Genomic DNA, 27,178 nt, shown 5'->3' with positions numbered 1-27,178 from the left:
TCTTGTAACGGCTGGTTTTCTCTCCTTTTCTGTTCGAATTAGGGACGACAAGACCTCTGTTGTTACAGTTCCCCTTTCCCGAGAATAGGACTACTACTCTACTTTCCAAGGCCAAAGCACATTTTTCAGTGGTCTGACCTAAGAAGGTTTCAAGTAGTCATTGTTTACTTACCACATTAACTTGTGCCACGGTATAGACTAGTACAATAGTAAACACAGTGATAGCCAGTCTTAGAACACAACTCTGCGATATGTCCCATAAGATCCATTTGAGTCGCACAGCCAACAGTAGCATCAGGACAACCTGTAACAAGACACATGACTTTATGAATCTCCGTAGAACGATATTGATGGAAAGTGAGAGAAAACTAAGGCTCGAATTATTAGTGGCGAAAGAAAATACTCGAGAAGAATGTACCTGTATATGGGTTTAACTATTTGACTACTATTAATGTCTGCTTCAAAATTATCTCAAGCCTCCTACCTAAGAAATCTAGGTACATGATGTAAGATTTACTAGTAAATGTGTAATAGCTTTAGATACACCTGGTACCTTTACGTGGCGGGAAATACTTCATTTATTTTCTCATATGGGACGAAGATGTTAGGATAACACCAATATTCTTGTAGGTAGCGGGGTAATCTACGGTATCATGCCAGATGTAATTGAATCCACTACTAGTAAAAAGGTTGGGATTTTATTCCGATATGGAAACTGTTTTCATTCCAATATGGAAGCTGTTAAGGTATGGGAAGATTTTGAAAGGGGTCTAGAAGGGAGATAAGAGGAGCAGAAGACCCTTTCATATAAGGACCCAAAGACCCTTTGATAAGCGTAGAAGAACCTTTGATAAGTCTTCATAGATATACTCGTAGAATATGGGAGGAGATAAATTCCAAAATATAGAAGGAAATGTGTCTGATAATGTAGTTCGAAAAGAAATAAGCATACATATACGGTTCAAAAGGAAATAAGCATACACGGGTCCCAAGGACTAAGGAAATAAGCATAGACTGACCCAAAGGAATAAGGAAATAAGCATACATGGGTCCAAAGATATAAGGAGATGAGCATACAAACATGTGTTCAAAAGGAAAAAGAAAATGGGCCCAAAAGAACAAGGAAATAAGCATTCACGGCTTCAAAGGAATAAGGAAATAAGCATTCATGGATCCGAAGGAATAAGGAAATAAGCATACATGAAGGAATTAAAGATACATTTTGGTGCAGCATATGTCACAATATCTACTACAATATTTAGGTACAACTAGCGAATATCGGGTCGTACAACCTGTCCGAGCATGCAACTTACCGCGTCCTGAAATCAAAATGATAATACCACGAGCACTAAGTATTTATGACATTGAAAAAGCAAATAAATAAGAATATAAATAAAATTAATAGAAATAAACAAGTAAAAATAAAAGTAGAACCCTTAAGACTCGGTGAATTTGTGAAGGTATGTAGATTAGATATCTTAATTGACTTCTTCGTAATTAGAAAAGTCAAGGAAACTGCACAATTACAGAACAATTTAGCTACATTTAAAACTGTATAGACAGCTGCATTTAAAACTGTCAGTCTCCGTACAGAAAATCTCAGTTTTCATTTGGTACAGGAGTAGGCACTATATAATTAGTTAATTATTACAAATGTACTAGCTTACTTGCTTACTTATAATATCTACACAATGCTTTAATTAAGGAAATTAATCTTATAGTTCCTTGTAGAAGTTAAGTTACAAACTTTGACAAAGAACAAAGTGCTTTCCGTTCCGTAGGAGAAAAGTTCCACTTCTTTTATGAAGTTTTCAGAAAAAAAGTGCATCTACAAAACTATCCAGACTCAAAGGAATAATTTAGGTAAAGTTTCCTTGCGAAGCTTCCAGGAAGAAGGCCCATTATTGTAATACATACCTTTCATAATGATCATAATACTAGAGTCATTCAATTTAAAATACCGAGTCAATTAAAAAATGATAAACTACCAAGCAAAAAAAAACTACTTACTGTTATCAAGTGCTACTGAAATACAAATCCAAATTATCAAATTGGTCTACCAAAAAAGCTACTATTACTAAGTAAGTAAGTACATAATTATTACTGAAATATACATCAAAATTATCAAATAGACAAAGTCGGTGACCATATAATAAAACAAAGTAACAAAACAGCAAAATTTCAAAATGCACATGGCGAAAAAACTTGGTCCCACGCGGGCCGGATTTGTCTTACCTTCCGGGACTGGGGTTTGTGTTCCTGCACGGCGGCCATATTGGAAAACGGAACCTCCATGGAGTATTTGATCGAGTGGAGGAGCTGCACAACGACATTAGACACATTTTTGAATGATAATTTACGCTTGTGTGCCGCACCCAGAGCGCTCCTAACGTGTAACGAATTGAACAGGACAGGCTGGAAAAGGTCCAAACCACACAGAGGGTTGTTTTGCGTCGTCCACACGAAAACGGTTTTTTCAAAGGAAACGAAATAATAGGGTGAAGGGAATACTTTTAAAGGAAAATTAAAACATGGTGTATTTAAAGGGAAAAATTAAAAGATGGTGTATTTCGAGGAAACAATAAAAGATACTTTATTTAAAGGGGATACTTTAAAAGGTATAAGGGAAAAGTTATCTACTAAATTTTTAAATTTTTTATAGGGGTAGGAACAGATTTTAGACAAAATATTTTAAAGGTAAAATGATGATAGTAGTTAATACTATTAAGAAAATCAATCAAAAACAAGTAAATAAAAACTGTGGAAATGTATGTATGCCAAAAGGGTTTACTCTGGTTTGGTTAGAGGTATTTTTTTTTTTTTTTTTTTACTGGGAAAAAGAAAACTATTTGCATAGGAAAAAATGCAACGAGCTTTGTCAAAAAGCAGAAAAATGCTCTTTTGTGGATTTTTTTCTCCTAAAAAAAAGTTTAGAAAAGTAATAAGCAAAAAGTATATCCGAAAAGAAATGAAATATCTGTATTCCTTACTTATGTACTCGTATGTAGATACATAGGTAAGTTATAGGTAATACATCTTCAGAACTTGACTATGTCTCATTGCTCTCTCCCATTTTGCTCCGTTAAGACTATGAAAGTATGGAAGCCCTCCCTCTTTGGTCTACTGGTATACTACTACTATGCTGGCAGTATAAATAAGGTAGGTATATTCTATTCTATTAGTTTCAAGTATCCTTATAGCTTCTGTCTTGAATTCTTGATACTTTTAAAATTCCGATAGTTCAATAAAGGCCCTCCTTTTACCGTCCTACTTTTTTTCTACTTCTTCTTCCTCAAGAGGCCTTGTTTCTTTCTATTCTTACCTTTCTAAGTGGCCTTATTTAAGACACGAAGTAGACAAAAGAATCTATAAAAGTAAACCTTGTGCTCTACTGCTCACGTTTTGACCTAAAAGACAAAAGGTCCATAAGGTGATAACCTAACTTCGTTCCTAGATAAACGTATAAAAAAACCCCTCCCATTTCAATTATTTTCTACTATGATTGATAAAACTCTAATGCACCTAATAGAAAAAGCGAAACCTATGAAAAGATTTTGACGTAAGCCCAAATGAATGACATGCGAATACGTAGCGAGAGAAAAGCTAAAAAGCTGCTTTCACCATTATTCTCGCATGTAAGCTCTGAGGTCTCTAAAGATGAGGTTTTTGTGCAATTCTTGATTTAAAAGTCAGCCACCAGGGCCGAGAAAAACAGGACACTCTAACACAGCTGTCAAGATGTCATCCAAGAAGAAATTTGACGTGCTCAACCTTTTTGACGAAGGTATAATGAGGAAAAAGTGAATAAACCAAATTTTTTAATACTTGATTGAAGACTCGGTACCTTTGTGAAGGTCCATTCTAAGGCTCGTTTAACACGTATACGGTTGTCATTCGGTTCGTTATGGGTTCGTTTTCGGTCCATTTCTCTCCGAATTAAAACCTGATTCTTGTTTCACACCTATCAGAATGGGACCTATCTAGAAACCGTAGCTCTTTCTCTGACTTCTACAGTTTACTGAAATACTAGTCAAACGGAGAACCTTTTATGTTTAAGAAGTCTTGTACTACATATTTATAATTTTTATACTCGTACCTTTGGTCATTCCATCACAAACACGATGTACTTTGAACTGAGTCCTCCTCGTCTAAAACTTTAGCTGTGCATATAATAACTAGCTCAGTCCATAACTACCACGGTTCTTTGATAAAATGGCTCACAGGTGGAGTTTTGGAAACTGACCTTACTACTTTGCCTGAACACGGTCTCAGGTTTTCCCAAGTAAGGGCCTGGCTTCAACTCACCTACTTCGGTTGAGATGTTGCAAAATTGTCTTCTATTTGATGAAAAAACCCACTCGAGCTTTTCTTTATTTTCGTCAGTCTCCTTTTCTCTCTACGTCCCAATCTTTTTTCTATATTTACCTTCTTAATTTTGCTTCTTTTCCAGGTAGCCATGTTGCAAAATTGTCTTCTATTTGATGAAAAAACCCACTCGAGCTTTTCTTTATTTTCGTCAGTCTCCTTTTCTCTCTACGTCCCAACCTTTTTCTATATTAACTTCTTAATTTTGTTTCTTTTCCAGGTAGCTTAACATCGTTGCCATTTATTCATCTAATTTCCATTGCTCTTAACATAATTATCTCCTTATCCTCTTTGCTCTAATCCGTTGATATTATCATTATTCTTTGCATTTTCTCTCTATTTCCCATTACTAGAGTGGATAAATGGCTGCTACAGCTACAACCTTGTCTGCATTTAACTAAAGCTATGAGCTAGATACTAGAAACACATTGTGAGAGCTACCTACATGGATAAGCTTATTAGGATTTTTTAGTGCTATAACTGCTAAATCTCCATTCGGGGACAAGCTACCAGCCTTCTCACATCAACCTCACCAAGCCTGAGTGGCCCTCAAAAAGCCAGCAGCTTGCAATTGCCCAGTTGGTCACATATCCGGAAATCAACTACCCGCAATGTTGCTTCCATTCTGTATAATGAGACTTTTTACTTTTTTAGGACAATTTTGGGAGAGAAATCATCACGTTCTGACCCAACGCACAAGAACTCTTTTATTCAGCAAAGGCGTAAAAATTAGTACAACCCTTTTGGGACTAAAGCTTTTCGACAAATGGTAAAATATATCAAAAATATTAAAAAAAGCTCAAAAAACAAAATGAGTTTCAAAAATCAAGAAAAGGAAACTAAGTATTAATAAAATCAACATATTTACTCAATAAAATATTTAGTGTCTACTAGAACTTAAATATGTCTTCCTTAGTAGCACAGTATCATGCTTTCAGGATGTCATGCATGTGGTTGTGTTGTGCAGTGTGGAGTACCTATACAATGTGCGATTCTATTGAGTACGTAACTAATTTATTAATATACGAATGCAGAATCAAGCTGTTGGGTTGCTTGATGGATGATTCAGCAGGATCAGATCATAGTATCAAGGACATTACAAAACCACGGACCTTACATTCCGAGCCTAGCTTAAAACAAAATTTGGCAAGATATCTACTACTTTTAAAAGCTATACTTGGCCTTGGATGATTCAGCAGGATCAGATCATAGTATCAAGGACATTACAAAACCACGGACCTTACATTCCGAGCCTAGCTTAAAACAAAATTTGACAAGATATTTACTACTTTTAAAAGCTATACTTGGCCTAGTTCAGGACTCGAAAATTAAACAACAAATTCTAAACGAATAGAAAATGGTGAAAATTGTATTAAATTTCTCCAGAGGAACATATCAATTTGACTTGAGAGGTAAAGCGACAGAACTATGTCCCAGGATGGTTGCCGGTAATCCTGAAACACCCTTGATCCAAGCTTGCCTATCAAAACACCAGCACTCAACACTCTTGAGTGTTCTCTTATACACAGTAGTGACGCCTCCTATGATTAAGATCTGAGAGCTGAGGACACTAGCTGAGTGGGCGTGGCGAGGGACAACCAGTTCCGTGACAAACTTCCACTCCTTCTCATTAGATACAAACACATCAAGGTCACTCACACTGTACATCTTCTGTGTATTGGTAGCGTCCGTCTGACTAGCACCTCCTATAATGTACAGCTTCTCGTTATTCACACTGACCAGTGTTGCCAAGTATCTCGGGTAGCGAAGCTTAGTTGCCAGAGTGGTCCACGTGTTGGTGCGAGGGTCATAGCATTCCACCTTGTCAGTGACTGGATTCATCTTATCTCCAGTATATCCGCCTGCTATCCAGATCTTATCATTAATCTCCGCCACAGCCATACCCATGCGTGCTATCTTGAGAGGAGCCACATCTTCCCAGGTATGTGCCACAGGATCATAACATTCAACAGATGACAGAAGGGTTTTGCAATCCTGTCCACCAATAGCGTAGATTTTATCCAGACATGAGACGAAGCTGAATATTTTCCTCGGATAGGTCATATTTGGTTCTTGTGTCCATTGTTTATTATTGGGATTGAAGGACCAAACACTGTTTGATACAATGTCAGTGGTCTTCTCGTCACTGCTTGGATCTACCCCACCTGCCAGCGAATTTATTTTGACGTCATATCGTTGGCTTACTCTCTCAATGGATAGGTCATAGGTTACTATATCCATTATCCAAATTACCAGTAATTTTATTCCCTGAAGTCTCATACATTATGTATTAATGTATCATGGGATTCATTGGGTCGGACCCATTAAGTATTTATGTATCATGGGATTCATTGGCTTTTCATTACAGAATTGATCTCTCTATTATATCAATAGGTTGACTAACTTGACTTACCTTACAAATTTATCCTTTAATATCTTTGGGGACGTAGAGCCTTGTAGGTAATATATGTAGGTTACGGTCTCTCGTATATCATGACTTAAGAGTATCTCTATTACACAGTACGTTTCATACCTCAGTGCCTTCTTTGCAAATCAATTCCCAATCCCATATTTCACTCATCTTTCTACACTAGTAATGCCACCATTGGTCGCAACTCGATTAACGTAGAGACTCAATTGTCCTCACGAGGCTGAATGCACTCCGAACTCCAAAAAAACTCCAAAACTTCAAACCCGCTGGATATCGAACCCGGGACCTCCGGCGTGCAAACCTAGTGTGATACCCACTCGGCCACGGACTCCATAGAGTATGTTTCAAACCGAACCATAACCATGATACAGGATGGGTACAATAGTCCTACTAACTGGACTCCGCACACAGGAATTTCGTCAGAAAACACCGCCCATTTCAATGTGCAGTAGAACCTCGATTATTTTAACTCATTGGGACCGAGGGTAGTTGAAATAATTGAAATTCCGTATAAAACAATGAAAAAAGGGCAAAATTTGGATACAAAAGAACAAAAATGGGTAATAAATACAATATTTTGAACGGATTTTGGGGTTGAAATAACAGAGAGTTGAAATAATGGAGGCTGAAATAATCGAGGTTCTACTGTAATATGTAATATAATGATACAGGGTAGTTACTTACCCAGGTTCACCTCCAGCCTCCATATTATTGGCCAGCAAAGCATGAGTGGATTTGACTGTAGCAACATCCATGCCTTCGGTAATCAACTTCTGAACCCCTGGTACTGAGGTGATCTCATGAAACTCGGCAGACTGACGGATTTCTACCAAATGGAACGGAGACATCAGACCAAACCGGACGCATTGCATCACTTGTACCACATGTTGCTTCCTAGAGTTCCACTCTGCCTGAAGCCATCGCACTGCACTCATGAATATCTCCAACTCACATCTCACTCGAGTATAGTTGGAACACAACAGAGCGCATACATCATGCACGTCCAGTTCAATCCAATTCCTGGAACTAACAAGAATCAAGAAGAACTTCTGTATCCTAGGCAGCATGAGTTGCATGATGGGCTCACGGGATTCCTGATCCGGATTCTTTTTAGCATTCAGATACAAGAAGAATGCTGTGGCTTCACTGAAGATCTCTGCACTGTTGATGAACGCCCAGCATTGGTGTTCTAATTCTTGGACACCAAGATATTTCGCAGCCTCTAGTAATTGTAGGACATTCTCTCGTGATAGTTTCAGATGGGACTTCTCAGGGTCGGTCAACATCCACTGATAAATATCTTCAAATGTCTCATATGAGATTCTCTTCTCATTGAGGATAACTTCCCTTCGAGTTCTTATTTCATCAGGAAGATCCATGTAGCATAGGAGAACGATGGAATGACACTCTACCTTGCCTTCTCAGGGTCGGTCAACATCCACTGATAAATATCTTCAAATGTCTCATATGAGATTCTCTTCTCATTGAGGATAACTTCCCTTCGACTTCTTATATCATCAGGAAGATCCATGTAGCATAGGAGAACGATGGAATGACACTCTACTTTGTGATCGTTTATCCTCACTATCATATCAGGACAGACGTTATTCTTAATCCGAAAGCAGATCATCTCAAACAGATCTGACTTCTCTGGCATTCTTGTATCAGCCTCTCCCCAATGGAATGCCATAATCTTCTTACTCAAATACTTTTCATGGTAGACGCCTAGCTTTTCATCTCCATCGAAATCTTTGCCATCTTTCAGTTTCTGTTTGGCTGTTCTGCCAACGCGTAGGTTCTGGTCAGATTTGAATGTACATGTCAAGTATTGGGATCTCTGAGTGCGTGTATCTATTGTAGTTTTCATTTGGTTCTCTCTACTGGATGAGGAACTACTATGTCTGGACATGGACTTGGAGTCAGAAATCCTAGTGATTCTCTTGGAACGCTTCATGGCGATTTTATAAAGAAACAAGCACCCACTTTATTTTCTTCACTGACTAAAAAATTTAACCATTCCGAATTTTTTTGAACGAGTAATGAACTATTTCAGTAAAATTTACAATAATGAGATCGAAGTTAATATGAATGTTCTTCATAAAAATCATTTTTTAACGAAAAAGAAACAAAGGAATTCAGCCAGGACAATTTTGCAAATGTGGGTATAACATTAACACTATGTATGACTTTATTTTCCCCCAGACCACTATTATAGGTTCCCTATGCTAAAAGTAATACTAAAAATAAATAGGTACAGAAAGGCCATGAGACCAAACATCACCTTCACAGTAGACGAAAGGAACACATAGAGTAGTTGGCATTCTCGGACATCACAAACAAGAAACGATCACCAGAGAACAGAGAGAAAAGTTTGAAAAATACAAGAGAGGGGGGAGCAGAAAAAAAGACAATGTTCCTTTTAACAGAGAAGCACACATACGTGCACCACTGAACGGCACAAAACTTGTTCAATTTTTTGTTGTTGCTTTTTTTGCTTTTAAAAAACTAAAAATAAGAAGCAAAAATAAAACATTTTATTAGGGTGGGAGGGAACTATTGAAGGGGCAAGGGAGGGAATACATGCAAAACTACACACTACGTATTACAGATTACTAGAGAATCATGAAGTCTTTGATTTAAAATCCTTCAAATTGGTTAAAGAAAGGCTGACTTCAATATAAGCCATTGCATTTGAGATTAAAAAGCCAAATGTCAAGGCAGATCTAGTAAATAATACAAAGACTTCATGATTAACAATACACATTACAAGAAAGAGAAGGAAGAGAAGTTCGGAAAAAATCTGCACCCAGATTCTGCTGTTGAGGTAATACATTATGAGATTACGGGAAAGCTACCGTGGTTTCTTTATCTCCCGATTTTCATCCCTCATACTTCCTTGTTCTCTCTCCCTTCCTTTCTTCCCAATTTTGTCCCTCTCCCTCCCTTTTTTCATTCCTAACACTTCCTTGTTCTCTTTCTCTCTCTCCCTTATTTTCATCCTTCTGACTTCCTCATTCTCTCTTTTGCACACAGTACACTTTTTTGTCATAAAAATGTAAATTTTCACTTAGACAAATAGAGACGCTGAACATTTTGCGCTCGCACACTCGTCTAATGGGCGCCATTTTGAATTCGTTATAATGTGTTTACGCCGGTTTTCGAGTTTTAGTCCTGAAAGAAAAGAAACATTTTCACCTTAGATTTAGATTTCTTAGAACTATGTAAGTAAGTATGATGGTATGAAACAAATTTTCATTCTCAGCTCTTTAGTGGGACTTATGCGAGGTAGACATCAGTTCATTATTTCATGTTCTGTTCATTAGAAGACACAAATATTTCCTCTTAAAATATCGAGGCCGTTCCCTCGGTTTAACATCGTCCTTTCTATTTTACAATATCTGCTTTATAAAATCACTCATTATTAATTTATTTGTTTATTAAACAGAAACTATAAAATAGAAAATTATACAGCCAAGCCGACCCAAGACGCGACGTTTTCCAAGAAAGACTTTCGTAATATTCTTCTCTTGCGGTAAAATTAGTCTGAAAATAAGGTTAGGTTTAGGGTGTCAGCAATTTGAAAATGACGATGTTGAAGGAAGAGAAGTTCGGAAAAAATCTGCACCTAGATCTTGCTGTTGAGGTAATACATTATGAGATTACGGGAAAGCTACCGTGGTTTCTTTACCTCCCTATTTTCATCCCTCATACTTCCTTGTTCTCTCTCCTTTCCTTCCTTCCCAATTTTGCCCCTCTCCCTCCCTTTTTTCATCCCTAAACTTCCTTGTTCTCTTTCTCTCCCTCCCCATTTTCATCCTTCTGACTTCCTCATTCTCTCTTTTGCACACAGTACACTTTTTTGTCATAAAAATGTAAATTTTCACTTAGACAAATAGAGACGCTAAACATTTTGCGCTCGCACACTCGTCTAATGGGCGCCATTTTGAATTCGTTGTAATGTGTTTACCGCCGGTTTTCGAGTTTTTTTTCTGATTTTTCACACGGAAGAAAAGCGGGAAATAAGATGGATAGGTGTTGTTATCAGACAGTCTGTCAATAGAGAGAGAAGTGGAGAAGAGAGATTTAGCAGACAAATTGTTTTCCAAGGGTTTGATCGAGGTAGGAATAGTGGAATACATTACGGGCACGGACACATCAATCTTCAAATTGATATTTTTAAGTAAACCATCTTTTTCTCCAATTTCTCTCTCTCTCCTTTTTTTTTTCTCTCTTCTCTTCTCAAAAATCATATTACTTAGGTCTTGGATAAAGAGATAGGTATATTTCATTCAATAGAACTTCACTCTTTTTTAATTTAAAAACTTTATCTATTTCGCTAAAATTGTAGACAAAGAGGATTCAGCTCCAAGTTTGCGGTATTTACTTGCAAAGGAATTATTATAAAACAAACGAAAGAATTACCTGGTGTACCTACTACGTACTACCTACATAAAAATCAAATAATAATTAGGGCACGCCCCAATTTCTTCTTTTTTTTAAGTGTTACTTCTTACAATTTCTTTTACTTATACACACTTAATATTGCTGTATCGAGTACGATTATCTATATCTTTTAACTTTGATCACTCCAACTAAGAAAGAAAAGAAAATCTCATTCGACTCTTCACAGGGGAGGGGTTTTTTATTGTTTATTTATACAGACATGTTTCACCATTGCTGGCATCATCAGTGTAAAAAATTGCACATGAGAAAAAGAAAAAAGCTTCAAAAAAGGAACAAATTGACCAGATTCTTACGTGCAATTTTTTACACTGATGATGCCAGCAATGGTGAAACATGTCTGTATAAATAAACAATAAAAAAAACCCCAACTGTGAAGAGTAAAAGCTATTTGTGTTCTTCTTTTCAAGATGAATCTTCACAAAGTCACGTCAGAATCTATCAATACACTATATCTTTTAACTTTGATCACTCCAACTAAGAAAGAAAAGAAAATCTAATTCCTTTATTAGAAACAGGAGAAAAAATCTCAAAGGAAAAAGGAAGTCTGTTTCTAATTGAATCAAAGTCTCATTAGCTTTTCTTCTTGCTAAGCCTCACCTTACGTCATTGGGTGAATTGTGGGTCAGGCACATGCCTAACCCTCCCACCTTATCCAAACCCCTAACCCTCCCACCTTATGGTAACCCCTAACCCTCCCAGCTTATCCAATATCCCAACCCCTAACCCTTCCATCCTGACCCCAAAATACCTTCAAGTCTAATCCTTTCCCAATGTGAATTACAAAGGCGACTTTAGGGACAGATATAGCATTTTTGCCCTCAGAAAAAGAGATGTATGTATAGCCTTTAGAAACACATGTGTACAGTTAAATACAATTAGTGATCATCTATCTTTAGCTTTGGTTCTTCCTTCATTTCGTATCTTCAACTTCTACTTTTGGCATTAGGCCTTTTTTAAGAAAAAAAAAGAAAATGAATTCTCTTTCATTTTATTCAGTGTCTATTTATTCTTCTGCTTTTGATTATTCTTTTTCTCAGTTTTAATTTCTATTTTATTGTTCACTTTTAGTTCAATTTGTTTGCTTGGGTCTTGGTTACTGTTTGTTCTTGGTTAAGAGCAAACAGTGGGTTTACATTCTCATGTTATTATAGTGTTAGAAAAAAAAAAAAAAAAAAAAAAAAAAAAAAAAACTTGAACTGTAGCGATAATTCAAAGACATACAGAGTTGAAAATAAAATTTGTGACTTTACCGGGAATTGAACCCGAGGATTCAAGCCTCAATAGTGAGTTACGCACGGAATTACGGATGGGGTTGCTTGCTTAATTACCCTGTTAATCCTTAGAACCAAATTAACTTACCGCTATCCATACAAAAGCAGTCAGGAAGAGTATTAGCAGGATAATAGTCCGAGGTAAAATGACAGCTTGTAGCACTCCTATGAAGACTAGTAGTAAGAGAGAACAGGCGAGACAGCTCGTGAACGTGTAGTCCGGGTCATTTGAGTACTGGAATCAGGAAAAAAAAAAAGATTGAGGAGCTAGAACTAAAATTTTGAGTCCTAGATATGCATTGTCTTTAAAACGAAAAGACTTTCATTTATTAATCAATTAAAGAGGGATTTTGGTGCCCTTATACGGGTATTTTATTATTAATATTATACGTGTAATTTGTTGTTTTGTTAATAAAAGAAACTTCTTAAAATAACATACAAAAGAAACCCAATGAAACATGTTATTTATTTCTTTTTTAGCACTCTACCTAAACCTAACCTTCCTTATTTAAAACATTACTCTCCCTCTTTGGAAAAAAAATCTTATTTGTTATTCTTACAGATTTTCAAATTTCTCTCTGCGCGCTACCTAACCCTATCCTAAAGTGTCCTACCGAGCCTAAAACCTTTGCCTTCCTCTTTGGAAATAAATAAAAGTTCTCTCTCACCTGTTCTTCTTTGTGTGACTGTTTGAACAAATTACAGATCTTCAAATTTCTTTTCGTGCACTACCTAACCCTATCCTAAAACCTTTGCCTTCCTCTTTGGAAATAAATAATTGTCCTTACCTGTTCTTTTTTGTGTGACTGTTTGAACAAAATACATCAAATTTCTCTTTGAGCGCTACCTAACCCTATCACAAAGTGTCCTACCGAGGGGCCGGAATATTCTAACCCTATCCTAAAACCTTTACCTCTTTGGAGATAAAAAAAAAATGTTGTTTGAACACATTACAGATTTCTCTTTGTGCGCTACCTACCCTAAAACCTTTGCCTTTGCCTCTTTGGAAATAAATAAATCCTACCGAGGGCAGGGAGTGTCCTACCGACGGGCCGGAGTATCCTAACCCCCCTATCCTAAAACCCTTTCCTCTTTGGAAATAAATAAGTCTCACCTGTTCTTCTTTGTGTGACTGTTTGAACAAATTACAGATCTTCAAATTTCTTTTCGTGCACTACCTAACCCTATCCTAAAACCTTTGCCTTCCTCTTTGGAAATAAATAATTGTCCTTACCTGTTCTTCTTTGTGTGACTGTTTGAACAAAATACATCAAATTTCTCTTTGAGCGCTACCTAACCCTATCACAAAATGTCCTACCGAGGGGCCGGAGTATTCTAACCCTATCCTAAAACCTTTACCTCTTTCAAATTTCTTTTCGTGCACTACCTAACCCTATCCTAAAACCTTTGCCTTCCTCTTTGGAAATAAATAATTGTCCTTACCTGTTCTTTTTTGTGTGACTGTTTGAACAAAATACATCAAATTTCTCTTTGAGCGCTACCTAACCCTATCACAAAGTGTCCTACCGAGGGGCCGGAGTATTCTAACCCTATCCTAAAACTTTTACCTCTTTGGAAATAAAAAAAATGTTGTTTGAACACATTACAGATTTCTCTTTGTGCGCTACCTACCCTAAAACCTTTGCCTTCCTCTTTGGAAATAAATAAAAGTTCTCTCTCACCTGTTCTTCTTTGTGTGACTGTTTGAACACGAGTGTGAACAAATTGACGTGCGTGCTTTTCTCTCGATCCACAGAGCGCGCTTCAATAGCCTGTGATAAATACTTGTTGACGCGATTACTGGGCGTATGGTAGACGCTTGAGTGACGCTTCTTGAACGGACGCTTGAATTTATCCGTCACTTTGGCCTGGAAATTGAGTTTAGGACTTCATTTTAGAGGAAAAATTAATTTTATTTTACATTTGTGCCTATGAAAGCTCAACTCAGCATTTTAAACTGGGCGTATGGTAGACGCTTGAGTGACGCTTCTTGAACGGACGCTTGAATTTATCCGTCACTTTGGCCTGGAAATTGAGTTTAGGACATCATTTTAGAGGAAAAATTAATTTTATGTTACATTTGTGCCTATGAAAGCTCAACTCAGCATTTTAAATGAGCCTGAGAATGAGAACATCAGGAAAATAGTGCCATGGCCCTAGAAAAAAAATGGAGGGGCAACGCTTTTTTCGCTGGTGACCTCTGAAAGCAGCTTTCCAGTGGTTGCAGATGGCACATTTCGCAGAATTTTGAGTTCACAGCAACTATTTTAATGTTTATGCAACATTTTCAAAAGCTATTCTTTGATAACATTAAAACTTCACATTTTAAATGAGCCTGAGAATGAAAACATCAGGAAAATAGTAACATGGCCCTAGAAAAAAATGGAGGGGCAACGCTTTTTTCGCTGGTGACCTCTGAAAGCAGCTTTCCAGTGTTGCAGATGGCACATTTCGCAAAATTTTGAGTTCACAGCAACTATTTTAATGTTTATGCAACATTTTCAAAGGCTATTTTTTTTATAACATTAAAACTTTAAGAAGAAGATCTTTCTGAAAGAGGGACGACCTAAGCCTATTTCAAAAGTTTTCATCATGGTAGACAGAAGACTCTTCTTCGTTTCTCATCTAGGTAAGTATAGTGGTAAAGTGGTATACTGAGGTGTTCCATAATTGGAAGAGAACATGTAACTACAAAATGTAGGTCAAAAAAATACTTCAAAAGGAGCGATAAAATATGAAGTGTAATATTTTGTGAACTAATATAATAGAAAGAAAATATTGGTTTATTGGAGAAAATAGTAAATGTTGAAAAGAGTGAGAAAGGGTAAAGGGGAGAGAGAGAGAGAGACAAGGGGAACAGAAGGAAGAGAGAGAGAGAGAGAACACAAAGAAATTAGAAAAGGAGAAAACTAATCTTCTTATCAATCAGAAACGTGAAACGAAAATTGATAAAGACGCAGAAACGAAGCAGACAATCTAGCCGACCTGTCCACTCTACTTGACGACCGTGTATAATGACAGCCACTAGGAACATGAGCACATACACCACACTTGTGATGTGCAGTGGAATCACAGACCTGGTGACGAGAGAAACAAGTATAAGAGAAATACAACTAGATAAAAATGTAATCAAAATGCAAATCGTCGTTAAACGATTTTTCTTTTTGTTGCAAAATTAAGAAATAAAAAATGGAAAAAAATGAAATAAAATATATATAAAAAAAAAATAGAAAAAAAAATCAGCCGTCTGTTTTATTTGTTTTGTAGGCGCGCTCATGGTGCAAGCATGTGAGAGATTAGTAGGTACATATTAGTAGAAAAGATCCAAAGGTACATAAACAGGTTAATTGGGCACATAAAGGGGTTAATATGATTATATACACAAATAAACACAAAAGAAATGTAGTCGGGTTATTTGATAGAGAATTAGAAACACATAGAAAATGGAAAAACTTTTGGGGCAACTTGTTTCTTCAAGACTCCTTGACCAGAACAAGAAAGAAAAAAGTTATTTGTAAGAATTACCAGATCGCTTTTTTAGCAAATCTAGGAAAAGATTTTCAATCTAGTAAGTCTTTGGATTAAAGGATAAAGTCGACATGTTTAAATTGGAATCAAATCAGCAAAAAATTCTGTTTGCAAAAGTAAACAAACATCTTCACTTGCCAAACTTGACTTAAATGCCATGAAGTCTTGAAAAAACTAAAGATACCATTACCTATAGGGGTTAATTCTGGGTTAACACAATCATATAAGATATAAAGTACCTAGAAACATGGAAAAGTAACGTAAACGTACTTTTGTGGACATGTTGATGATTTTTCGATTGCAAAGTTGCAATTTCAGACATTTTTGGTGAATGAGCAAAATTTTTCATGTCAAAAATAATAATGATAAAGAACCATGTAAAAAAGTAAAGGATACCCCCAATAATGTATGCTCCTAACCCCACATCATTAGTGAAAAAGTAAAAACCATCATGTAAAAGTTGTAAACTGTGGGTTTAGAACTTTAGACAATCAACTAAAACGACACAATTACTCAGACTGCAAAATGAAGAAGATAATAAACTTTCTGTCAATTCGCATACAAGTGTCCTTTAGATAAAATTGACGCTGAACAAGATGAAAGCTATGAAAGCGTGGAGACTCATAAAACTTCATAAAAGTCATGTCATGTAGGTAATACCCAAACATTGTTGCTAGCATGTCCGTAATAAAGCTAATACTACACTGACGGAAGATTACTGGCAGACAAGCAGAAGCACTGTACATTTTGATTGCAATTTTCTTTTTTTTCCCCGAATAAGCTCAGTATTAGCGTTTGGAAAGGGGGACACTTTCACCCGGAGCTTTACCAGCCATTTCCACGAAGTGCTTGCTATTAAAGCTTGAAACGTAAACGATGTCACTAGGTTTAGGCGAAAATGAGCTGAACGTACTTGTAATTAAGATTTTTGCTTTTAATTTTCAATGGTGGTGTTCATGTTTTTTTTTTTTTTTTTTTTTTTTTAAGTTAAATCCCTTTTTTTTTTGGTGTTTTTTTTTTTTTTTTTTTTTTTTTTTTTTTTTTTTTTTTTTTTTTTTTTTTTAAGTTAAATGCCATTTTTTATGGGGAATTTGTCTAGACTCCCAAAGTGGGACATGTCGTTCCATTAAATTGACACTTTTAACTGACACGAAAGTGGCAATTACAAACTACTTTCAAAGGCTCTGGTCAGGTTAGCCAAGAAAATTGCAATGAAAACACTTGTGACCTCTTTGGTACTGTCCTTTCTGAGGTTCTTTATGAAGAGTTGTAAAAATCATCTGTATTGGAATATTGAATATCGGATACTATGTAGTTGGCATATGACCTAAAGTGGCAAGTTTCAATGAAAGAAACAAACTGTACAAAACACACGCAAGGACACTCAGAAGGAACTGTGCTACACAACACAGCTCCTTGTTCAAGACAATAGGGGAAGTAAAAGAAGCATGCTCAAGATAGGTTGGTTGATTACTCTATTTCTTTGGAATATTGAATATCGGATACTATGTAGTTGGCATATGACCTAAAGTGGCAAGTTTCAATGAAAGAAACAAACTGTACAAAACACACACAAGGACACTCAGAAGGAACTGTGCTACGCTACACAGCTCCTTGTTCAAGACAATAGGGGAAGTAAAAGAAGCATGCTCAAGATAGGTTGGTTGATTACTCTATTTCTCAAGATTTTCCAGTGGTATAGTTTCAGTAACAAGTGTCTTACTAGAACTTAAATATGTCTTCCTTAGTAGCACAGTATCATGCTTTCAGGATGTCATGCATGTGGTTGTGTTGTGCAGTGTGGAGTAGGGAGTACCTATACAATGTGCGATTCTATTGAGTACGTAACTATGCACATGGCGAAAAAACTTGGTCCCACGCGGGCCGGATTTGTCTTACCTTCCGGGACTGGGGTTTGTGTTCCTGCACGGCGGCCATGCTTCTTTGTGTGACTGTTTGAACAAATTACAGATCTTCAAATTTCTTTTCGTGCACTACCTAACCCTATCCTAAAACCTTTGCCTTCCACTTTGGAAATAAATAATTGTCCTTACCTGTTCTTCTTTGTGTGACTGTTTGAACAAATTACATCAAATTTCTCTTTGAGCGCTACCTAACCCTATCACAAAGTGTCCTACCGAGGGGCCGGAGTATTCTAACCCTATCCTAAAACCTTTACCTCTTTGGAAATAAAAAAAATGTTGTTTGAACACATTACAGATTTCTCTTTGTGCGCTACCTACCATAAAACCCTTGCCTTCCTCTTTGGAAATAAATAATTGTCCTTACCTGTTCTTTTTTGTGTGACTGTTTGAACAAATTACATCAAATTTCTCTTTGAGCGTTACCTAACCCTATCACGGCGGCCATATTGGAAAACGGAACCTCCATGGAGTATTTGATCGAGTGGAGGAGCTGCACAACGACATTAGACACATTTTTGAATGATAATTTACGCTTGTGTGCCGCACCCAGAGCGCTCCTAACGTGTAACGAATTGAACAGGACAGGCTGGAAAAGGTCCAAACCACACAGAGGGTTGTTTTGCGTCGTCCACACGAAAACGGTTTTTTCAAAGGAAACGAAATAATAGGGTGAAGGGAATACTTTTAAAGGAAAATTAAAACATGGTGTATTTAAAGGGAAAAATTAAAAGATGGTGTATTTCGAGGAAACAATAAAAGATACTTTATTTAAAGGGGATACTTTAAAAGGTATAAGGGAAAAGTTATCTACTAAATTTTTAAATTTTTTATAGGGGTAGGAACAGATTTTAGACAAAATATTTTAAAGGTAAAATGATGATAGTAGTTAATACTATTAAGAAAATCAATCAAAAACAAGTAAATAAAAACTGTGGAAATGTATGTATGCCAAAAGGGTTTACTCTGGTTTGGTTAGAGGTATTTTTTTTTTTTTCTTTTTACTGGGAAAAAGAAAACATATTTGCATAGGAAAAAATGCAACGAGCTTTGTCAAAAAGCAGAAAAATGCTCTTTTGTGGATTTTTTTCTCCTAAAAAAAAGTTTAGAAAAGTAATAAGCAAAAAGTATATCCGAAAAGAAATGAAATATCTGTATTCCTTACTTATGTACTCGTATGTAGATACATAGGTAAGTTATAGGTAATACATCTTCAGAACTTGACTATGTCTCATTGCTCTCTCCCATTTTGCTCCGTTAAGACTATGAAAGTATGGAAGCCCTCCCTCTTTGGTCTACTGGTATACTACTACTATGCTGGCAGTATAAATAAGGTAGGTATATTCTATTCTATTAGATTCAAGTATCCTTATAGCTTCTGTCTTGAATTCTTGATACTTTTAAAATTCCGATAGTTCAATAAAGGCCCTCCTTTTACCGTCCTACTTTTTTTCTACTTCTTCTTCCTCAAGAGGTGCTCTTTTGTGGATTTTTTTCTCCTAAAAAAAAGTTTAGAAAAGTAATAAGCAAAAAGTATTTCCGAAAAGAAATGAAATATCTGTATTCCTTACCTATGTAGATACATATGTAGGTAATACATCTTCAGAACTTGACTATGTCTCATTGCTCTCTCCCATTTTGTTCCGTTAAGACTATGAAAGTATGGAAGCCCTCCCTCTTTGGTATCTGGTATCTTTAGCTCCCTCTACTGGTATCTGGTATACTACTACTATGCTGGCAGTATAAATAAGGTAGGTATATTCTATTCTATTCTATTCTATTAGTTTCAAGTATCCTTATAGCTTCTGTCTTGAATTCTTGATACTCTTAAAATTCCGATAGTTCAATAAAGGCCCTCCTTTTAACGTCCTACTTTTTTTCTACTTCTTCTTCCTCAAGAGTCCTTGTTTCTTTCTATTCTTACCTTTCTAAGTGGCCTTATTTAAGACACGAAGTAGACAAAAGAATCTATAAAAGTAAACCTTGTGCTCTACTGCTCACGTTTTGACCTAAAAGACAAAAGGTCCATAAGGTGATAACCTAACTTCGTTCCTAGATAAACGTATAAAAAACCCCTCCCATTTCAATTCTGAGCACATACACCACACTTGTGATGTGCAGTGGAATCACAGACCTGGTGACGAGAGAAACAAGTATAAGAGAAATACAACTAGATAATAAAAATGTAATCAAAATGCATTTTCCCTAAAATAATTTAAATAAAATATTACAGCAATTATTGGTACAATCCCCTATGGCCCCACGAGCTTCAGATTTTAGAATCGAAGCCACACTTGATCGAAGAATGAACAACTTTGTTGAAATCCCTTGATCAGAGAGAGAGCAGTACTGAGAGAGAGAGAGAGAGAGAGAAAGAAAGACAGAGAAAAGTGAGGAGGGAGGGAGAGGAGAGCTCTTTTAGTTTCTCAGGAAAAATTAATAAAACTTTTCTTTCAGAATGATGAATTGATGAAATACAAAACTATTGCTTTTGAATCGAATTATAGCTGTAGTACTTCGTTTTGAATTGAATTATTAGAAACAGTACCTATAGCTACTTCATGTTATACTACAGAGTATTATACTAAGAAAAAAAAAAACATCTGGAGAAAATCAATCTGTGTACGTGTGGGGGGAAGAAAGGCATAGGTCATACTACATAGGCATAGGTCCTTTTTTCGATTCAAATGAATAAAAAGTAAGCTTGTTCGATAAAAAAAAAAACTTCAGAATCCTGAATGCTGTTAGAGAGGGACTTTAGGGCTCATAAGAAACCCAGTTTTTGGGCTTCAAAGGGGGTTTAAACCCCCACTCCTTCCTCCGTGATATAAAGCCCTAGTAGGCACCTAGGAGCGATATTAGGGCAAAGCTGTAATTTTACACTCCTGATGAAATGTATTTGAAAATATTGTAAAAGCAGGCCACAATGTGAAAATTTTAGAACTTTTTTTATGTGGCCGGCACATATTCCACTAATAAAAAATGTGTGGACATATAAAAAGCTCAGACACATTAATTTTCGCGCCCAATAAAAACGTTCTGAGTTCTGACCCAATAAAAAAAAACCCTCTCATATTTTCACATTTTCCAAACCATAAAAAAGACTGTAAAATGACTTTCTTATTGGAATGCTTTGGTGTCTAATGTAAGTTTTTGAACTGTGCCAAATAGTCATAGCTTTCTCTCTCCCATTATTGTGCCTTTCTCTCTCCCTCTGATTATTGTTTCTTTCTCTCTCCTAGTCTTTCCTTTTCTAACGATTAGGTATGTACGGTACCTGTCCAAATTATCCATGAAGATTGGCATGGAATGGGAAACTCTTGATTTTATTGCTATGTTAAATTAATAAAAAAGGTATATTTAATTGGAGGGCGTGGGTTCAATTCCAACTAAGGCGAAGTATGTTTTATTTAACTCAGTAGTATAGTGGTTGGCACGGTGGACTTCGGATCTGGAGGTTGGTAGTTTGAATAAATAAAAGAAAAAAAAATCAAAGAAAAATGCGAGGTGCATGAATTCCGACATTTGTGACAAACAGCAAATTTATGATTGACACAATTTTTTTTTTCTCCTTGGTTTTTCTGTTCCTTGCTGCATAGGTACTTTTTTGATATTGATTTGGCCTAAAGGCCCGAACATACAGCCAGAGTGGAGCATATGTAGGTACTTACTTTGCTATTGTTGTTTCGTATATGCATAGAATCAGGTACATTGACAAACACGCGACTGTTGCCCCCTCCTCCTCGTCCTCCTTCGCCACTGTTGGGTTCTGCATGCAGCGCCCTCTGGAGATCTAGAACCTGAAATGTGACGTCACACAACACATACATGAAACATGATCTTTATTACTTTCCTTATCCTGTAATAAGGAAAGAAATGTGTTTAATTCTATGTAATGTGAAAAAAAGTGAATAAAAGAAAAGGCTATAGTGAGGTGTGGAGTTGTTTTAGTGTTTTAGGCAGCAGGCTATGTTAATCGACCCTAGTGCTACTTTCAATATTCTAGCTTCCTCAAAGTGAGTTCAATCTCCGTTTAAATTTAATCTCAGTTTAAGCAATCTAATCAACTAAAAATTTTGAAAATTTTAAAAATCAACCAATCAAAATGCTTAATCCGAGAGTTAAATTTAAACCGAGTTTAAACTCATTTTGTGGCAATTATGTAGTTAATTACTTTCATATGTATTCAAAGTTGATTCAATACTTACCTTGATGTAAGACTGTTTGCAATGCCAAACAAACACCTTCACTTGCCAAACTTGACTTAAATGCCATGAAGTCTTGAAAAAACCAAAGATAACATTACCTATAGGGGTTAATTCTGGGTTAACACAATCATATAAGATATAAAGTACCTAGAAACATGGAAAAGTAATGTAAACGTACTTTTGTGGACATGTTACAATCATATAAGATATAAAGTACCTAGAAACATGGAAAAGTAACGTAAACGTACTTTTGTGGACATGTTGATGATTTTTCGATTGCAAAGTTGCAATTTCAGACATTTTTGGTGAATGAGCAAATTTTTTCATGTCAAAAATAATAATGATAAAGAACCATGTAAAAAAGTAAAGGATACCCCCAATAATGTATGCTCCTTGCTCCTAACCCCACATCATTAGTGAAAAAGTAAAAACCATCATGTAAAAAGTTGTAAACTGGGGGTTGAAACAATCATCTAAAACGACATGAGTACTCAGACTGCAAAATGAAGAAGATAATAAACCTTCTGTCAATTCGCATACAAGTGTCCTTTAGATAAAATTGACGCTGAACAAGATGAAAACTATGAAAGCTTGGAGACTAATAAAACTTCATAAAGTCATGTCATGTAATACCCAAACATTGTTGCTAGCATGTGTCCGTAATAAAGCTAATACTACACTGACGGAAGATTACTGGCAGACAAGCAGAAGCACTGTATACGTACATTTTGATTGCAATTTTCTTTTCTTTTTTTTTTCTTCTCCGAATAAGCTCAGTATTAGAGAGAATAGAGAGCGTTTGGAAAGGGGGGACACTGTCACCCGGAGCTTTACCAGCTTTTTCTACGAAGTGCTATTAAAGCTTGAAACGACGGCACAAAACTTGTTCAATTTTTTGTTGTTGCTTTTTTGCTTTTAAAAAACTAAAAATAAGAAGCAAAAATAAAACATTTTATTGGGGTGGGAGGGAACTATTGAAGGGGCAAGGGAGGGAATACATGCAAAACTACACACTACGTACTAAAGATTACTGGAGAATCATGAAGTCTTTGATTTAAATTCCTTCAAATTGGTTAAAGAAAGGCTGACTTCAATATAAGCCATGGCATTTGAGAATAAAAGGCCAAATGTCAAGGCAGATCTAGTAAATAATACAAAGATTTCATGATTAACAATACACATTACAAGAAAGAGGACTGATTTCAGTGATTGCACAAATTGATTTTTTTTTCTTTTTCTGTCTGTTTACTTTTCATGGACAATAATTCTCTTAATCCGTTAAACCACTGAAATAATCCTCTAATAACAAGAAGTCACCTCTAATGCAAAGTCAGTCTTTCCAGCAATTTTAAACATACCTTTGTTTATATCTTTAATTTATGTTTATCCATCCTTAAGGTAGGTATTTATAAGACAAGGAGTGAATTTCATGAGTGAGGGAATCTAATAACGAGAAGTCACCTCTAATGCAAAGTCAGTCTTTCCAGCAATTTTAAACATACCTTTGTTTATATCTTTAATTTATGTTTATTCATCCTTAAGGTAGGTATTTATCAGACAAGGAGTGAATTTCATGAGGGAGGGAAAGACTTTGCATTTGGAAGCTAAAAGTGCAAAGATGGTATTCCAGGATTATCCTCAAATGTCTCAATAGAATGGGACTCGATGAAAAATGAGATAACTCTATAACCAAATTGGGAGGGAATGACTTTGCATTTGGAAGCTAAAAGTGCAAAGATGGTATTCCAGGATTATCCTCAAATGTCTCAATAGAATGGGACTCGATTAAAAATGAGATAACTCTATAACCAAATTGATTTGTGATTACGAAAGCTGACATCAAATCTGGGACAATCCTGATATCAGGTAGACTACAAACTAATTTCAATGTCCCGCCCATCAGCTCTCAAAAGTTGACTAATAATATTTGTGATTACGAAAGCTGACATCAAATCTGGGACAATCCTGATATCAGGTAGACTACAAACTAATTTCAATGTCCCGCCCATCAGCATTTTAATTTTGGTTCACAATAGCCTTAATCTTTTACCCAAGACCTCCGAGCACCCTAGGACGCGTTTCGTTCTTATTGGAACTCAGCTGATGACATAGCTCTCAAAAGTTGACCAATAATTCAAAAGTTGTGTTTAGTGTTTCATCTTCCCTATAGACTACAAACTAATTTCAATGTCCCGCCCATCAGCATTTTAATTTTGGTTCGCAATAGCCTTAATCTTTTACCATAGACCTCCGAGCACCCTAGGACGCGTTTCGTTCTTATTGGAACTCATCAGCTAGACATAGCTCTCAAAAGTTGACCAATAATTCAAAAGTTGTGTTTAGTGTTTCATCTTCCCTCATGGAAATATGGAAAATTTGGCAAAGTTGAAAGTGTGGAAACATGTATGAGAAGTTATGCACTCCAGAATCTGAACCCCTATTACCACAGGACTAATAATTCAAAAGTCGTGTTTAGTGTTTCATCTTCCCTCATGGAAAATTTGGCAAAGTTGAAAGTGTGGAAACATGTATGAGAATTTATGCACTCCAGAACTTCCCTCATGGAAAATTTGGCAAAGTTGAAAGTGTGGAAACATGTATGAGAAGTTATGCACTCCAGAATCTGAACCCCTATTACCACGCTACAGTGCACCACTTGATAATTAAGATAGAGTTGATGAATTTTGTAACGTGCAAGTCTTTGGGTATGTTGGCGACTAATTAGATGATACATTGCGTGTTGCTGTTGCGATTAAGATAGAGTTGATGAATTTTGTAACGTGCAAGTCTTTGGGTATGTTGGCGACTAATTAGATGATACATTGCGTGTTGCTGTTGCAAAATTTAGTGTTGCAAAATTTGCGAAATTAGATTCAAGTTTTTGAACAATTTCAACCACACCACACGAACTTGCCCCAGTAAAACTTTTCATTGTAAGTGGAGGTTTAAGGACCAGTTTTCACCTTAAATAAGATTATATTTTTTATTTTATTATTATTATTTATTTATTTTTCAAGATGGATATTTCACCCATTTTCTTTTCTGGCAGCAACGAAACATTTGCTAAAATGGTCTTTGCGGGTATGGTTGTTTTCTAGTCATCAGTTTATCAGATTGGCGACAAGAGACATAATACTTCCCATTTAGGGTTGCTGGGTCAATCGAAGAACACCAGAAAGTAACCCGCTGAAATATTGGCTATCAAATCACGGCAGATGTACAGGTATATCGCCAAAATGGGCGGGACACGGTAAAATCTACACTAGGGATGCACACTACAGGTAAAATATACAGTGAGTTTATAGAAGTGACAATATATGTTGAGAGATTATATTTTTTATTTTATTATTATTATTATTATTTTTTTTTTCAAGATGGATAGATATTTCACCCATTTTCTTTTTTGGCAGCAATGAAACATTTGCTAAAATGGTCTTTGCGGGTATGGTTGTTCTCTAGTCATCAGTTCATCAGATTGGCGACAAGAGACATAATACTTCCCATTTAGGGTTGCTGGGTCAACGGAAGAACACCAGAAAGTAACCCGCTGAAATATTGGCAAGACATAATACTTCCCATTTAGGGTTGCTGGGTCAACGGAAGAACACCAGAAAGTAACCCGCTGAAATATTAGCAATCAAATCACGGCAGATGTACAGGTATATTGCCAAAATGGGCGGGACATTGTACAATCTACACTAGGGATGCACACTACAGGTAAAATATACAGTGAATTTATAGAAGTGACAATATATGTTGAGATGGTTTACCTTTCTTCTGGCCAAAATGGGCGGGACACGGTAAAATCTACACTAGGGATGCACACTACAGGTAAAATATACAGTGAGTTTATAGAAGTGACAATATAATATGTTGAGATGGTTTACCTTTCTTCTCCGGGCAGGTGGCACGATGAAGTAGGTGGTGACGTGGTTATCCCGTAGGTATTGGTTGCGGGTGCCCCCATGGCCTCCCTCTACCTCGTACTCTCCTCCTAGAGAGTCCAGAGTGGACTGAGTGATGTGAACCCGACTGTGGAACAATTGGGGATTGTGAAAAAGGAGTGATTTTATTTGCCACAGTAAAAAAAAAGGTCACAAAGGTGTGTCCAAACATAGTCGACGTCGATCGACAGCGTCGACTGAAACCACACTGCCTCGACAACATAGATTCACCTTTTCACCTCGTCGATTGACGGCGTCGACTATGTGTGGACACAGCTCAAGAATTTAAGTAGGCCTTCCGGATTTTTGAAACTTCAAAACCAGGACACCCAGAAGCCTGACCAGAATTTCTTGTACAAGGGGATTCAACATTATACATACCTAATGGTCCAGAGTGGACTGAGTGATGTGAACCCGACTGTGGAACAATTGGAGATTGTGAAAAAGGAGTGATTTTATTTGCCACAGTCAAAAAAAAAAGGTCACAATGGTGTGTCCAAACATGGTCGACGTCGATCGACGGCGTCGACTGAAACCACACTGCTTCGACTGCTATGGAAAGTTGGAAAGGAATTTTTAATTGTGTTAAGCATATGCTTGTCACAAATATCGTTCCCCGATTATTACAACTAGATAAATTTTATGACTTGACTTGGACTCAAACCACCAACCTCCAGATCCAAAGTCCAACGCGTTAACACCTGCCCCACTGATGTTGCACCCATTTCAATGTAATGTAATGATACAGGGTGGTTACTTACCCAGGTTCACCTCCAGCCTCCATATTGTTGGCCAACGTCACGTCATTGGACCACACGTCATACTGCCACTTCTTCAGTCCCAGCACACCACACAGTACTCTGCCCGAGTGAATGCCCACCCTCATGTTCAGAGTTACATCGGTAGCCTCCACCACAGACCTGGATACAGGACGGAAGAGGGTTAAGGTTTTTCTTTCTTTTTAAGAGGTTTGATAGAGGGAACTGGAACTGCTAAGGTTTTATCGTCCCGAAAGGAAAGAGAGAAGGAAGAGAAGATAGAAGAA

The 27,178-nt window shown here is 36.6% G+C and overlaps 1 protein-coding gene across 1 annotated transcript in view; it reads right to left on the bottom strand.

Moving 5' to 3' along the window:
* Window positions 1–27,178, bottom strand: part of LOC103514692 (Ca(2+)/calmodulin-responsive adenylate cyclase-like) — a gene marked incomplete at its 5' end in the record, with an annotated part of 77,991 nt that overhangs the window by 29,727 nt on the left and 21,086 nt on the right. Inside the window, 7 exons of the mRNA XM_026827591.1 lie at window positions 173–304; window positions 12,620–12,766; window positions 14,214–14,399; window positions 15,530–15,608; window positions 18,413–18,570; window positions 26,077–26,221; window positions 26,895–27,053. Coding sequence (XP_026683392.1) covers window positions 173–304; window positions 12,620–12,766; window positions 14,214–14,399; window positions 15,530–15,608; window positions 18,413–18,570; window positions 26,077–26,221; window positions 26,895–27,053 — 1,006 coding nt within the window. The remainder of the gene's footprint in view (window positions 1–172; window positions 305–12,619; window positions 12,767–14,213; window positions 14,400–15,529; window positions 15,609–18,412; window positions 18,571–26,076; window positions 26,222–26,894; window positions 27,054–27,178) is intronic.

The sequence above is a fragment of the Diaphorina citri genome, unplaced genomic scaffold, assembly GCF_000475195.1.
Source record: "Diaphorina citri unplaced genomic scaffold, Diaci psyllid genome assembly version 1.1 scaffold1203, whole genome shotgun sequence".
NCBI lineage: Eukaryota > Metazoa > Arthropoda > Insecta > Hemiptera > Psyllidae > Diaphorina > Diaphorina citri.
Note: the sequence above shows the minus strand (reverse complement) of the source record. Positions and strands in the feature narration are given on the sequence as shown.